This window comes from Peromyscus leucopus, chromosome 4, assembly GCF_004664715.2.
Source record: "Peromyscus leucopus breed LL Stock chromosome 4, UCI_PerLeu_2.1, whole genome shotgun sequence".
NCBI classification, from domain to species: Eukaryota; Metazoa; Chordata; class Mammalia; order Rodentia; family Cricetidae; genus Peromyscus; species Peromyscus leucopus.
In genome coordinates this window covers 4,242,333-4,258,858 of record NC_051066.1, presented here as the reverse complement: position 1 = coordinate 4,258,858, position 16,526 = coordinate 4,242,333, and the positions used below count along the sequence as shown (strand labels likewise).

Genomic DNA, 16,526 nt, shown 5'->3' with positions numbered 1-16,526 from the left:
AGCAGCAGAACCTTGAGAAATATACCTTTGGTTTGCCTCAGAAAAGGAACACATATTGTACTGTAAAGTTTATAAAATTGGCGCAAAACATTGTGATAATGTTACAATACCAGTTTTAAGAGTTCAGTGACTAATGGGGAGCTGATGGGATACATGCAGAACTGTGAAAGCAAACTCACTTAGCCAGCTGTACACGTAGACTGTAAATCTACATTCAGATCATTTCTGAACTAAGACTATCATCTCAGTTTATCTGTTGAGGTCAACCAGGAAACCCTAGAATATACCTTGATTTTTGCAAAAAACAAAATAGGGGAGGGGTTTCTTCAGCATTTCAGTCCACGAATAACAGTATCCTAACAGGCAAAGTGTTCTCTCACTGTCAACATAGAATGAACTGCTGCTGGAGGTCAACTTGGGTTTTAATTTGCATTAGCACTTACATGCATAGTAGTCCAAGTTGTTGACCTCATGACTTTAAAAAGTAACTCTAAAAAAGTAAAATGGCCCTTCTTGGAAGACTAAAGAAAGACATCCAGCCACAGTTGTAAAAAATCTCATCAAAACAATATACCCTTTTATGAATTACTCCTCAATTAAAAAAAAAAAAGTAGCCCCAAATAAGAAGCAGCTCTGAAAAAGAAAATATAACTTAAGATATTTGAAAAAAACAAGGTGAATACAGGTTCAAAAATAATTAAGATACATTTTCTTAAGGCTACCTAGAATTAGGTTTTAAAGAATTCTACCATTTCAAGTTTACCACTAGTTACTAGATACCTATTTACAAACAAGATGTTCACTTTTTTTGTTCCTTTATCAAGAGAAAAATCTACCTTCAGACTATGAGGGTGGTGATGGGGAGGGACCAGAAAACAAGATTCAAACAATCCCATGCAAATATCACATTTTTCAAATGGAAGAACTCCAACCTGCACTAGAAGTTCCAATCACCAAGACACTTTCCATTGAAATGATTCAAGTACAACTACATGGCACCAAGGCCTAGGCCTAACATAGGCCTGACAACCAAGTCCTTGCTTTCTGGAAGAAAGGCCTCAAAAGTCCCACTCAATTCCACATAACAATACTTCAAAGATCAATTAGGTTTTCCTTTCCTTAATATTTTTGTTTTTGACTTCTAATCTTAAAGACTAGATTAAAACTCAGCTCATTTCCCAGAAGGCATTGCTTCCCTTTGCTCCACGAAAGAGTCCACCAAGACCTCTTCCTCAAAACCATCTAGCCCCCAGCCTCCAGTCTGTGCCCGTGATGCATCTTTCTCAACATCCTGAAAAGGCAATGTAGGTAAAATATGCTCACAAACACCAAAACTAGCTGTCAGAAAGACGTAACTAGCTTTATAATTTAAGTTCCAAAACACAAATACTTGCAGCTTGATCTGCACTGACAATGTCGAAGCCCAGAATTCAACATTCACAAATTCTCACACACAAAACACACCATTATCACACAACCTGTGTCTTGAGAGAATCTTCTGCTCCTTAAATCTTTGGCCTCCCAGTCAATCCCAAGTTCAACCAACTTTAACCAAAACTTCACTCAGAATTTCACCAAGCTTTTCACCCACACATTAATGCCTGTCGCATCCTTCATCAACTGTCAAAATCTGAAGCCTGCTCAGAGATCGCCAGGTAAAAGAAAACAAATGAAATACACAGAGGCTATTTCAAAACAGAACATGACCATCATCCAAAAAAAAAAAAAAAAAAAAAAAATGTCACGATTCCCGATTGGGATCATCTTTTGTTTCCCACGTTGGACTATTTCACACTCCGGCATTGGCCAAAGGACACGAGAGCTGGTTCTGGAGCATACAGTCTCTCACACAGGTATCCCCAGAGGAACACCAGAGACAAAGTCACTCGAGGCCTCTTCCGCACAGAGACTGTCCCACAGGGGCAGTGAGGGAGGACACCCACTAGTCCGTGGAGATCCCTGAGAGAGCACGATTCTCAAAATCTGGACTGTACACAATTCACATCAGCCGTGCCCAGGCACCCACCGGAAGAAAGATGCAGCTGTTTGCCAGAACTCAGCACTCCACTCTAGATCTCTGCTGCCTTAGTCTCCGTCGAGGATTTCCGAGTTCTGGTAGTTACCTGGACCACTGAGGCACTGCCACAAGACTTCTTCTCTTTTGAAACATCCTTTTTCTCTAGATATTAGGATAGCTATACCAGCTTGTTTCTTAGGTCCATTTGCTTGGAAAGCCTTTTCCCAGCCCTTTACTCAGAGGTAGTGTCTGTCTTTGAAGTTAAGGTGTGTTTCTTGTATGCAGCAGATGGATGGGTTCTGTTTTCTTATCCATTCTGTTAGCCTATGTCTTTTTATAGGTGAGTTGAGACTATTGATATTGATGGATATTAATGACCAGTGATCGTTAATTCCTGTTATTTTTTGTGGTTGTGTTGTGTTGTCCTTCTGTGGTGTATGTTGGTGTGGGATTATCTATTGCTTGATTTTTCATGGATGTGTTTAGCTTCTTTGGGTTGAATTTTCCCTTCTAGTGCTTTCTGTAGGGCTGGGTTTGTAGACAGGTATTGATTAAATCTGGTTTTATCCTGGAATATTTTGTTTACTCCGCCTATGGTGATTAAGAGTTTTGCTGGGTATAATAGTCTAGGTTGGCATCCGTGGTCTCTTAGTGTCTGCATGAGATTTGTCCATGATCTTCTAGCTTTCATAGTCTCTATTGAGTAGTCTGGTGTTATTCTGATGGGTTTACCTTTATATGTTACTTGGTCTTTTTCCTTTGCGGCTCTTAATATTTTTTCTTTGTTCTGTGTGTTTAGTGTTTTGATTATTATGTGGCGAGGGGACTTTTTTTTTGGATCCAGCCTATTCAGTGTTCTGTAAGCTTCTTGTATCTTCATAGGTATTTCTTTCTTTAGGTTAGGAAAGTTTTCTTCTATGATTTTGTTGAATATATTTTCTGTGCCTTTGAGTTGGTATTCTTCTCCTTCTTCTATCCCTATTATTCTTAGGTTTGGTCTTTTCATGGTGTCCCATATTTCCTGGACATTTTGTGTTACAACTTTTTTGTCTTTAGTGTTTTCTTTGACTGACGAATCTATTTTCTCTATCGTGTCTTCAGTGTCAAAGATTCTCTGTTCCATCTCTTGCAATCGGTTTGTTATGCTTGTTTCTGTAGTTCCTGTTCGTTTAGTCAGGATTTCTATTTCCAGCATTCCCTCAGCATGTGCTTTCTTTATTGTCTCAAATTCATTTTTCAGATCTTGGAATGTTTCTTTCATCTGTTTAATTGCTTTTTCTTGGCTTGATTTGATTTCTTCCCATTTTTTGTTCATTTTTTCTTCCATTTCTTTAAGGAAGTTTTTTATTTCCTCTTTAATGGAGTTTTTCATTTCCTCTTTAAGGGAAGTTTTTATTTCCTCTTTAAGGTAGTTTTTCATTTCCTCTTTAAGGAAAGTTTTTATTTCCTCATTGAGGGAATGTTTTATTTCTTCTTTAAGGGCCTCTATCATCTTCTTAAAGTCATTTTTAGGGTTGATTTCTTCTATTTCTTCTGTCATGGTATGTTTAGGTCTTGCAGGTGTAGAATCACTAGGTTCTGATGTTGCCATATAGGTCTTTATGTTGTTGCCTGTATTTTTGCAATGGCGTCTACTCATCTTTTCCTCTGTGTGGTGCAGGTGGTGTCTGTGTCTGAGAGTGCCTCTCTTGTTCTAATTTTTAGTCTTGGTTTAGTAGGGGTTCTTGGTTAAATTGGTACTATTGGGCTGTTTCTTCAGGGACAGCTGATTTCAGTCGGTGAATTATATACTTATGATTCTGGTGATCTGGTTTAGTGGCTGGGTAGCGCCTTCTTCTGTGTTCCCAGGTCACGTTTTGTTCATTTGTCAACTCCTCAGCTGATCTTGTTTCTTCAGACTTCAAACTGTAGGCATCTGAATCCTCTCCCAGATGGGTTTCAGCTGAGCAGGGTAGTCTCACCAACACCTCCAAGTTGTTGGGTTTCACAGGATCAGCAGTTGGGCCCTGGGTTGTCCCCAGACGGAGTGCCCAGACTCGCCCTGGTTCCGACCCACGGAGATAACCTCTTCCCCAGGTGTTGGGGCCAGGGGCGTCCCCGCTCCAAGCTGTGTCCACCCCTCTCCGTCCCCGGGCCTGTCCACCCCTGTGGCCCGCCGCCACAGGCCCACCCGCTTCCACTTGTCTCCGCCGCCGCCGGGCCTGTATGTCCCCGTCAGCTGCTGCCGGGTCTGTCTGCCCCTGCCGGCTGCCAACGGGCCTGTATGTCTCTGCCGGCTGCCGCCGCGGGCCTACCCACCTCTGCTTGTCACTGCTGCCGGGCCCATCCACCTCTGCAGGCCGCCACCGGGCCTGTATGTCTCTGCTGGTTGCCGCTTATCTCTGCTGCAGGGCCTGTCCACCTCTGTGGGCCGCCACTGGGCCTGAATGTCCCTGTCGGCCGCTGCTGCCGGGCCCGTCCACCTCCGCGGGCCGTTGCCACAGGCCTACCTGCGTCTGCTTGTCTCCGCCATCTTGAATCTCTCCTCGAAAGTGTATGATTTTTATAATACATCTTATAGTACCCAAGACATTTTTGTGCTATTTCTGAAGCATCAAATAACTGGTTTTGAGGTATGTATTAAAATTTAGGCATTTTTAAAGGACAACAAAGGTGAAATTTTGTAGACAGTCATAAACCTCACACAAAACTTGTTAAACATTTAGAAAACTCAAATTGGGACAGAGCTTAGAACTGCCAGCCATGACACCTACTGCAACCTCCTGGTGAGGCGTAAGCCAGGTCACACACTCCTGGTTCAGTGGCTTCTGGTGGCTCAAAGTGGCCGTTAAAGCTGGTGTGCTGAAGCCAGGCAGCCTGCACTGGAGGGCACAGTTTGGGAGTGGAGGCGGCGTAGCCCATTTCAGCCTCAGCTCCTCGGCTTGCCGGGCTGCTGGGGTTTAAGTTGGCTTGTTCTCAATGAGACCAGTGTTACATGGGAAGAGTGTGGGCCGTGAGGCTAGACATGGATGCTTTTCTGGGGGTGTAGGTTAGTTACTCTTGTTTAATCCTCTTTTCTGTCTCCCCAAAGTGCCCACTTGCCTTCTCACTGGGAGGGCTTCACCAGAAGCCCTCGCGATGCTGGAGCTGTATGCTTGGCCCCCAGAGCCATGAGTTCAAAGGGCTCTCTTTCCTTTGGCCATTTCTGGTACACCACTGTGACAGCTGAACACATACCAGGCAGGTTCTTCACCATTGCACGGCTGTATACTTCATCCTGGAGACACCAGAATGACCCCTAACCTTCCCTTCCCTGCTCTCACTTCCTGCTTTCAGCTCTCTGCTGGGCACCACACTGGCCTCCATGCTGCTACCGGAGCACCAGGAATGCTCAGGCCTAGGGCATGCACACAGCTGTTTCTTGCTTCCTTTCCTTTCAGATTTACACTCAAATGCAGTTATGTGCCGCACAATGATATTTCAGCCAATGGCAGACCACATATGTGACATTATTTACCCCATTGTCTCCATGGCTACGGTCCTTAGGTTTGTGTAAGGACACTCTATGATGATCATGCAGTAGGAAACGTTTCTCAGAATGCACCAAGTGTCATTCAACTGTATCATATTCTTTGTTTGTTTGTTTGTTTGTTTGTTTTTCGAGGCATGATTCCTCTGTGTAGCTTTGTGCCTTTCCTGGATCTCACTCTGTAGACCAGGCTGGCCTCGAACTCACAGAGATCCACCTGCCTCTGCCTCCTGAGTGCTAGGATTACAGGTGCACGCCACCACTGCCCAGCTTGTACCATGTTCTTGTGAGGCTTAAATCCAGATGCACAACCCAGATCCTTGTTGTATCTCTTTTCCCTGTTTAATTTGACTTCATTTCTGTTGCCATAACATATTTATAAAACTTTACTTATTTCTCATGCTTGCTTCTTCCCAACTAGAATTTAAGCATCATAAGGGCCTGGGTTTTTAAAAATATGTTATTTGTTTGTTTGTTTATTGTGTGGGTGTAGGTGGGCACGCTTGTGCCATGCATACTTGTTTGTTTGTTTATTGTGTGGGTGTAGGTGGGCACGCTTGTGCCATGCATGCTTGTTTGTTTGTTTATTGTGTGGGTGTAGGTGGGCACGCTTGTGCCATGCATACTTGTGGAATCAGAGGACAACTTGCAGGAGCTGATTCTCCCCTTCCACCAGGCTTAGTGATTGGACTCAGCTTGGAGGCTGGGCAGCAAGCCCCTTGTTGGCCCTGTGTCTTTGTTTTGTTTTGTCTTTTTCTAAGACAGGGTCTCATCACATAGCCAAACTGGTCTGGAACTCTGGATCCCCCGCCTCGGTGTCTGAGCGCTGGGATTACAGGAGTGACTGGCACAGCCAGCCAGGCAGGATTTATTCTGTTCTGCTTGCTCTGTTGATCTGTCCCTTGAGTGTGGAGCAGTGCCCAGCACCCCTGAAGAATTCATAGGATCCTCAATAGCTACCTGCTGAATGAACGAATAAGTATTTACTGAGTGAGTGACTGATTCATCACCTTGTGGTGTGAGGGTTACCTCCTCATGGGTGAGGATGGTGTCTCACTCTGCTTCCGTCCCACTCACTTCCCAGTGTTGGTTTGGAACCTCCAGCTCGCCCCTGCATGATCTGGAAAGCCCCATTCCCTACCCGCCTCTTTCTCTCTCTCCTTCTCTTCCTCCCTCTTCCTCCCTCTCTCCAAATCCCACCTGCTCAGAGAGTCTCAGTTCCTCATTCTTGGTGGCTACTGCAGCTTCCTCCCCTGAAGTGGCCAGCTGCCCAAGTTCCCACCTAAGCGCTCAGCTTTTGACCATACTTGGGTGCAAACCCAGCTTGTGGCAGGCACGTCATCACCCCTCACCTACAACCTATAAAGTCTCTGGGACAGGAAAACTCGTCCTGGGGTTGCTTTGCTCAAATAAACATGTTGTCATACCTTTACAATTCGGCTTGATCTGGCTTACTATGTCGGTGGAGAAACCTAATACCCAGGATGCAGACTCTTGGTGCTCAGTTTGCGCCTGCTGAGCAGCAGTGTGGAATGAGTCTTACCTTTAACCACAGCTTCCCTTTTCAGGGCTGAGACAATTGGACGAAATCGCGGGTGGGTTCTGTCTCCTAGGGAAAGAGCATAGGCCACGATGGCCAGTGTGAAGGTACTCTTGGATGGCAGGGTGTTTTCAAGCAGGAAGGAGTCAGCTTTAGTTACTGCTGTGTCGATTTTCTGGAAACAAGAGCAGAAGACAATTAACTTTCTTTGTCCAACATCAGCCTGTAAACTGATGGGAGCAGTCCTGAGATTGCTAGCGAGCCAGTGCCTGTCTGTATGTCTGTCTCTCTTTGGGTATGAAGACCCTGGAGACCTGTGTATACAATCAACAAAGTAAATCCTTTACAGAGAAAGGGTGTAGTCTCTCTCAGAAGAAACCACATGGTTGTCCAAATTGGGCTATGCTTTCTGCCACTGACTTCCTCTTTTCCCTGCTAAGTTTGTCCCTTGAGTTTCTGGTTCCATCACTGTCCCAACCCCCGAGAAGAAGCAACAGTGTAGACAGGATTTTTGTCCTGTGTCAGCATAGCTGAGACACAGCCATATGTCCAAAAGGGTCATACTAAAACAAACAGAACAGAACCACAAAGGCAAAAGGAACAGAGCAGCTGGAGCTCCGATCCTCACAATGCCTAGGAAGAGCCCCTGTCCTGTGCTGAGATTGCCAGAGAGCCAAGATGGATAACAAGCCAGGGAGAGTCTGCTAGCATCCTGCCTGGCTCTTCTCCCAGATCAGCCTGTGCATCCTGTGGCATGAGTGTCAATCAGCACCTAGACTGCCAGGCCCGGGTTCTTGTTGACTATTTTTTCTCAAGCGTGAACACCAATGCTTGTGGAAATACTTGAACAGAATAAAGATTTTGTGGCTCATGTTCTGCAAATTCCCTTTGGAAATTGAAATCCCAGCTCAGTTCTGTAACCTGATTTACAGGGCACATCTAGCTGACTTTGGCTTTGCAGACAGGAATGCTTAACCTCAGAGCAGAGCTCTCTTTCCACAAGGACCATTGTCTATGTTAACCTTTGGAAGCTTCTTTTACCTCCTTGTTTTTTTCAGCATGGACTCCCGCTGAACCTGGAGCTTCCTAGTAGGCAATACTGGCTGTCCAGCAACTCTCAGGGATCCTCCTGTCTCTGCTTTCCCAGGACTGGGATCACGGGTGTGGTCATGTCAGACCTAGCTTTTTATGTTCATGCTGGGGATCTGAACTCAGATCTTCCTGCCTCAGTGGCAAGCACTTTCCTGACTGAGCCATCTCCCACTTTCTACATCGGGAAGCTTCTCTGTTAATTTAAATAGGTGGGTCGTCTCTTTACTTCCTCAGCTTTCAAGCAAACCAAATAATATGACCCAAAGAAGCAAAAGTGTGATTGGATGCTGGGGAGTCTCCTCAGTGCTGAAGGCAGTAGCATGCACACGTAATAGAAGAGGTAAGAGTGGGAAGCTAGGCCTAGAGAGACGGCTCAGTGGGTTCAGAGCACTGGCTGCTCTCGCAGGAGACCCAAGTTTGGTTCCTAACATCCATATCAGGTGGCTCACAGTCACCTGTAACTCCAGCTCCAGGGAACCTGTTGCCCTCTTCTGGCCTTTAAGGTGGACATACAGACAAACAGGTACACATGCATGCACAGAAGTAAACTTTAAAATTTAAAGTTTAAAATTTAAAGAGAGGGAGCTAGACGCATTGACTCATTCTCCCACCACAGTACTGTTGTGGAATATCAGTTGAAGATGTTTTACATTCATTTGTGCTGTGGAATATTTGTTTAATGATGCAAAAATGTATTACATTCTTTTATGTTGCATTTGTTTAACTCTATAAAGCTGTGTTACTTTGCCTCTCTCAAACACCTGATTCATCGAATAAAAGGCTGAACGGCCAATAGTTAAGCAGGAGAGAGGGGTAGGTGGGGCTCGAAGGCAGAGAGAATAAACAGGAGGAAAAAAATCTAGGCTCAAAAAAAGAAGAATGAGAGGAGCAAGGAGCAAGAAAAAGAGGAGAGGAGGACGCTAGGGGCTAGTCACCCAGCCACCCAGCCACCCAGCCAGCCATGGAGTAAGAAGGAAAGAAAGATATATAGAATAGAGAAAGATAAAAAGCCCAGAGGCAAAACACAGTTAAAGAGAAACAGGATAATTTAAGTTAGAAAAGCTGGTTAGAAACAAGTCAAGCTAAGGCTGGGCATCCATAAGTAAGAATAAATCTACATGTATTTATTTGGGAGCTGGGTGGTGGCCCTCCAAAGAGTTAAAAAAAAAACCCAAAAAACTCAACTACATTTGGCATTCCAACATAAGGCCACAATTTCCACATAAGGCCTGAGAAAGCTTCTTGAAGAGTCTGCCATACAGCAGAGCACTTAGCCATCCTTTTTCACACTAAGAAGAAACAAAAAACTAAGTAAAAAGCAGCTGCCTAACTGCAGGGTGCTGTGGGATGACTTTCTGCATGCTGTGAAGGTGTTGCTCTGATTGATTGATAAATAAAATGCTGATTGGCCAGTAGCCAGGCAGGAAGTATAGTGTAGGCAGGATAAGGAGAGAGGAGAATTCTGGGAAGGAAAGGTGAGTGAGGAGACACAGCTAGCTGCCACCGCCATGAGAAGATGTAAAGTACTGGTAAGCCACAAGCCACGTGGCAACTTATAGATTAATAGAAATGGGTTAATTTCAGATGTAAGATCTAGATAGCAAGAAGCCTGAGCCATTAGGCCAAACAGTTTAAGCATAAGCATCTGTGTGTTTATTTGAGTCTGAGTGGCTGCTGGCCCAGGCGGGACTGGAGATAGCTCCAGCCACAGCAGGGCACTAGCATTTCAGATTGGGGTGGCAGTTCTCAGTCACCCACCTCTGACTGGCCCGAAAGCTTTAGGCTTGGCTTTCACGGACCCAAGAAGTGGGTGGAGCCAGCTGCCAAATCTGTGGTGGAGGGCCTAGCCACAGGGCTTCACTGTAAAAGGCTCATGTGGTCAGAAAAGACTAGACATAAGCAGTAAAAGAGGTCCAGATGGAGAAATTCTCTAAACAGGCTACAGTGTGTTCAACAATGTACACAGGCTTAAGAAAGAAAAGAGAAAGAATATAGACAGTAGTAGAAAAAGTTAGTAGTTTAAAAATAATAGTCTTTAAAGAGAGAAATAAAGCAATATAAAAAAAGAATAAGTCACATAGAGATGGGAAATACACAGGGAGTCTGGATCCTGTACGTTGCTGTATTGACCTTGAATTTTTTGAACACTGATGAGTAAATGGCAATGGTAACAGACATGGGGTTGTGAACTGAACCAATGTAGATGCTTCAGGGCTACCTTAACTTTAAAAAAGAAGTGAAAAAATGTTACTTTTGGGGAGAGGTTCTTCTTTTGTTTCCACAGGAAATAAGAGGCTGTGGATTCCTTCCAGGTTAAAAATGATCAGGTGTGATCAAGGGAGACCTCCTGAACCTTGTCAGCAACAAAGGTTATCATTGGTCTTCCCAGGACTTGGCCAGTATCTTAATTTTCTCAGGGACCCCTAAAGATGCCTTTGTCTGCAGACAGCAGGAAGCAGTCTGGAGAAGATGACGCCCACACTCCCAAGAGATGGGGTGGGTGAAGGTTGGTTATTTGGTGGGTTATGGATGTTTGTTATCATTTAGGGGAATATAGGGATATAGGATAAAAAGACAACTATTAATCTCAGATATTTTGCATTGGCATGGATTTTGGTATATTGATACAAATTTAAAGTTATTTTGTTATACTGTATATATATTTCTGCTCTTGTTTGGGGTATTGTGCTTATGCAGCTCATTTAAAAATGTAATGTATAATTACGAAAGGAGGTTAGTAGTTAATCTATAATAATCAAGCTTATAGTCACATTAAGTATGTTTTCAAGATTAAAAAGGTATATTTTAGACAGATTGATGATTTTCAAACACTTCAAAGACCTACAGAACATGGCATTTAAGATGTTTAATAACCTAAGGTTTTTCATGACAATGAGACACATCTGCTCCTGGCAGCACCAATTTACTTCATAAAGCATGATGGGCATCAAAGACACTCCATATGGAGTGTGCTTTCAATGTGGCAAGGCTAGCCATTTGGGCAAGGAACTGCTCTTGCCTCAACTGCTGACAGTGTGCTGTACAGACTGGACAAGCAGGACACAGGAAAAAGACTGTTGAACTTTGCCAAGACAAGGCAGGATAATCCTTTGAGATTCCTGCTTCACAGAAAAGTCTGCCGGATATTCGGCAGCACACACAGGAAAGTGACTGCTGAACTTTGGCAATGTAAGGCAGGGCAGTCCTTCAAATTTCCTGCTTCACTGAAAAGTCTGCCAGATCCTCTAGACCTGTAGGCTGAAGATGGATGCTCCAATGTTGCAGAGGAACTTTGGTTGACTGTCCAGGAAGCCAAATGTCTGGGTTAGGTAGTACTACATCCTTCTGGGGGCTTTGATGGAGTTAAAGACTAAATAGTCATAGTTGCAGTTTTCCTTAGTTATGATAGAGAGTAAATTAGGTATAAAACTTTGGAATCACTAAGATAAGATAGATAATGGAGTATTTTCTCTGAATTTGCTAAATACAAATGGACTGAATATTGTAAATGTAGTTCTTACTTGACAACTGTTTTTGTTGTATATAGTTTACTATGTTAAAGTTAAAACCTTTCATCTTCATTTTGACAAAAGGAGAAAATATTGTGAATATTAGTTTAATATATGTTACATTTATGCTGTGGAATATTTGTTTAATGATGAAAAGATATATTGCATTCTTTTTTGTTACATTTGTTTAACTCTGTGAAACTGTGTTACTATGCCTGCCAAAAACACCTGATTTGTCTAATAAAGAACTGAACAACCAATAGCAAGGCAGGAGAAAGGATAGGAGGAATTGGCAGGCAGAGATAATAAATAGGAGGAGAAATGTAGACTCAAAAAAAGAACAACAAGAGGATCAAGGAGCAAGAAAGGGAGGAGAGGAGGATGCCAGGGGACAGCCATTCAGCCACCCAGCCACCCAGCCAGCCATGGAGTAAGGAGAAAAGAAAGATATATAGAATAAAGAAAGAAAGAAGCCCAGAGGCAAAATGTAGTTAAAGAGAAACAGGATAATTTAAGTTAGAAAGGCTGGCTAGAAACAAGCCAAGTCAAGTCTGGGCATTCCTAAGTAAGAATAAGTCTCTGTGTATTTATTTGGAGCTGGGTGGCAGGTCCCCAAAGAGTACACGGTCCAAGTTACTATCTCCCTCTACAGTTTAGTGATCGGCAACACTGAGCAATGGGAGTCATCCTGCTTATGGTATCAGCTTTGTCAATTCTCCATGCATCTACAGGTCAGACTAGATGACAGAATCCATCACAGTTATGAAATCATTTGATTCTGGTCTTAAGGTCATTTCCAAGTAATGTGAAAAGCAGTAAAAGAGACATTTGAAATGAAGTGTCCTCTGATTGGTGAGGGCGCCTCCCTCCCCCACCTCAAGTGTGCGATAGACTAAGCCAGGTGAGGGAAAGAAAACTAGTTCTTACCATCAGGGGGCATATGTCCATAGCCTTTCTAATTCCAATCACAGAAAAGGCTGTCAGATACAAAGTGTTCTCTTGGGCTTCAACAGGTAAAGTACCCTAAAAGAAACAGTGTTTTAAAAGAAGGGCAAATGAATTGAAAAAGTGAAATGATCGGGTTCAAATCTCTTTGGGGCCATCTCCATGTATCCACATCACCCTCGCCAGCAGGATGCTCACTGTTTCCCAAGAACACTGGTGTTTTGCCAGTGCCTTTCTTAGCCTGTCTCCCTCATCTTCACCTGTCAGCCTCACCTCATGATTCTTTACCACATTCACATTTGCCCTCTCCTTCAAGATCCTGTAAATGCCATATCCTCTATGAGGCACCACTTAGCCCTCTTAGGGCATCATGGTCCAGGGCCGGGCTTACAAGATCACTAGTGGAGTTATTCTCTCTCCAGACCTATTTTTATGCCACTCACAATCTAATTTTCTTGGCTTTAGCTCTTTGAATGAATTTTAATCTTTCTCTTCTTCCCTCTCCTCCACTCTGGAATTAAATTTTCCAGGCATAATAGGTATATGAAAAGTGTTCGTTGTTGCTAGTCATCAGAGAAATTCAAACCACAAGGAGACAATATCTCACACTGTTGCCATGGCTATGACAGAATGACCAGAGGGAGATGTTGCCATGGTGTGGAGACAGGGAACTGCTGTGTACCATTGCTGGGGAATTGGCACAGCCACTGTGAGACACAGTACAGAGGCCTCCCAGGAATTAAAAACCAAACTCCTGATACAATGACAGCCACTGTGAGACACAGTACAGAGGCCTCCCAGGAATTAAAAACCAAACTCCTGATACAATGATAGCCACTCTGAGACACAGTACAGAGGCCTCCCAGGAATTAAAAACCAAACTACTGATACAATAATTCTACTCCAGGGTATATACCCAGGAGAAAGGGGATTAGGATCTCAAAGACACATTTTCAGTCACACGTTCACTACAGCAATGTTCATAATAGCAAGATTTGGGATGGACACACACACACATTCTAAAACAGGTTTTATATCATAAACATGAACAGTTTTGGTAAAAAGGAGAAGTAAATTGACTTTGAAGAAAGATTCAGACATGTTTCTGTGTCCCTTCTTCAGCTCCCAGGAGTCACACGGAGCTTCATCTTTCAGTTCCTCCAATCCAGACTCAGTCCCCGGCTGCCAGTGAAGCTGGGCTTCCCTTTCACTACAAGTTTTACACACTTGAAAATCCTTATATCTGACTTACATGCTCATTGTCAACCTGACACCATCTACAGTCAGCTGGAAAGGAGACGAAGGATTGTCTAGATCCGCCTAGATGGGCCTGTGGGCATCTTTGTGGGTGATTATCTTGATTATGTTAATTGAGGTGAGAAGACAAGCCCCTGTGGGCGGCATCATTCCCTGGGCGATGAGGAGCTGAGCACAGCATGCCGGCATTCACCCCCTCTTCAGTTCCTGCTTCCATGACTTCCCAGCTACCGCAGGCTGGGTCTGCACCTGTGAGCTGAGAGCCTCCTCCCAGAATTTGCTTTCGTCAGGATATTTTATCACAGCAGCGTGATGAAACTAGGTATATTTCTCCCTCTCTTCTTTAACCCCCATAGGAAGATGGGGATAAAACGGGAGTCTGTTCACAAAACTAGTGCTAATTTACACCTTTGATCGCCTTACCTGTAATTTTATTGGTAGATATTGGGAATTTTCCTTGAAAGATCCATTTTCCAGCTGACAGTTCTCAATCAGCCACAACAGAGAGTTACAAATGGAGTTCTGGTCCTGCTTCACGTACTTAGACACTTGTCCAAGCACTCTCAATGCAAAAGCTGTTAACCTTCGAGACAAATCACACACGTATCTTAGAACACGGAGCATCTTCTGGCCTTCTTCTACATAGTGTTTATTTGCATACTTTTATTCTTTAAAAGAAATTAAAAGCGAAGACATGCAATTTTAGAATAGGTCATCATTTTACAAAGTGACCAGGTAGGATATTTGAAAAACCTTCAAGACATTAGTCAACAAGTATGAGCAGCACACCTGTGACTATGACACTATTAGCTAGCACTCAAAAAACTGATTCCTGGCGACAAAAAAAGAAAGGAAGGAAGGAAGGAAGGAAGGAAGGAAGGAAGGAAGGAAGGAGAAGATGACACGTTAAGTTAAAGGTTACAGCGGTGAGGCAGACAGTTTTCAGTCAAATCACTGATCCGTAGAAGTGAGATACAGAGAGGAAAAATGTGGGCATCTGAGCCTCATTTGAGTTCCTTTATCCCTGGAAGTGGCTCTCTCCCTTCCTGTTAAGCTCTGCCATGGACTTAGAACCTGTCACCCGACAAGGAAGATGTAGGATGTCACCTACTTAGACAGAAAGCGACACCAGTCCACCAGCATCCACCCTGGACTAACAGTAAGGACAGGATTCATGACTTGGAGAGCTGCGGAGAGACCACTCTTGGAGTCCTTCTGACGTCCAGAGAACCCACTCTGTTATTCTTAATGAATGAATCAAGTACTGTGTGAGAATAAACGATGACATCTGTTACTCACCAGGTGCTGGCACTTGCCCCCTTCCACATGCTGTAGGAATAGTCGCTGTTTCTGTAGGACATGATGCTCACCATCCCTAAGAGGGAGCAGAAAAAAAGAACACAACACTTCACTTCCTGGGCATGCTGGGTCAGCCCCGGGGTGGTGAGGCCTCTGGTGTGAGCAGCAATCGTGGCCAGCCTTGAATTTTCACAGGAAGTGTGTGAATTACTCGAGTTGGGGATCAAATAGAACATTCTGCTCCCATTCAAAGAGGAAGGGGCGATGCTCAGAGTCTGGAAGGCAGGTGTCTTGTTTCTCATCCAGGCACTTTGGTGATTTAAGCCAAAATGTCTCAGAAAGAGTATATCACATGATTTTTTTTGTGGTTGTTGTTGCTAAAATTCTTTTATAATTAATCACACACACACACACACACACACACATATATAATTCATGACAATTTAAATATTGCAGTAAATAAAATATTTGCTTTAAATCTGCAAGATGACATATAAACAAATTTTACCTTCTTTTATTTTTTTCTGCAGGTTCTGTTTTTCAGTTAATGAATTGGGATAAAAAATGTTCCAGTTGTTTCCTGCTTCCAGGTAATGGAAAACGTAGAACACTGGCACAATGCTCATGAGCTCTGCCTCGGCACTGCCCCTAGGGAGGTGGGTCAGGATGTGGATGCCTTCCTTACTCAGAACGGTGGACAGGAATTCCCCTATAAGCAGTCCTGAAACAAAAAAGAGACCCAGGTAGACAACCACTCTCTATCAGCTTCCAACAGTGTGTTCTGAAGAGGGAACAACACTGGCTCTCTTCTTCCCTTTTTAATATGAGCAGTTTACCTGAATCACAGAAATTGAGGGAGAAAGCTGCATTTGATTGGGAACATGGGTTTTGGTGGTAGATAAAGCAATGTGGTGGAATACAGCTGCATCATTAGGTGCAGACATCGTAAACCATACTGACTAATCCTCAAATGAAGCAAGGCAAAAGAACCTGACCAGAGAGGTTGACCTCTGAACCCACAGCAACACTGTGCAAACACGGGCAAACCAACTTCTTATACGTCTGACATCGGGATTCCACAGGATCAAAAAGGCCCCTTCTAGTGCTGAGAGTCTGTGGTTCTACCATCTGAGATGAGATGTAGCCAGTGAAAGACCCCCCCACTCCATTATGAGGACATGGGGTGTTGGGCCGATGTAATGCCCTCCCCCTAATAACTTAGCCTAAGAAACGCCATTCTGAAGGAATCAGAAAAACAGGAGTTCACAGCTGTGGCTAGCTAGCCATCCGGCCTTGGGAGAGAGAGATAACTATGGCCAGCCACCCGGCCTTGAGAGAGATAACTGTGGTCGGCGGCCT

General features: G+C 43.9%; 1 protein-coding gene across 1 annotated transcript in view; it reads right to left on the bottom strand.

Moving 5' to 3' along the window:
* The window catches only part of C5 (complement C5), a 113,436-nt gene that overhangs the window by 37,930 nt on the left and 58,980 nt on the right, over nt 1-16,526 (bottom strand). The window contains exons 24-28 of the mRNA XM_028886085.2: nt 15,676-15,888; nt 15,168-15,243; nt 14,292-14,451; nt 12,594-12,689; nt 7,069-7,240 (exon numbers count right to left, since the gene is read on the bottom strand). Coding sequence (XP_028741918.1) covers nt 7,069-7,240; nt 12,594-12,689; nt 14,292-14,451; nt 15,168-15,243; nt 15,676-15,888 — 717 coding nt within the window. The remainder of the gene's footprint in view (nt 1-7,068; nt 7,241-12,593; nt 12,690-14,291; nt 14,452-15,167; nt 15,244-15,675; nt 15,889-16,526) is intronic.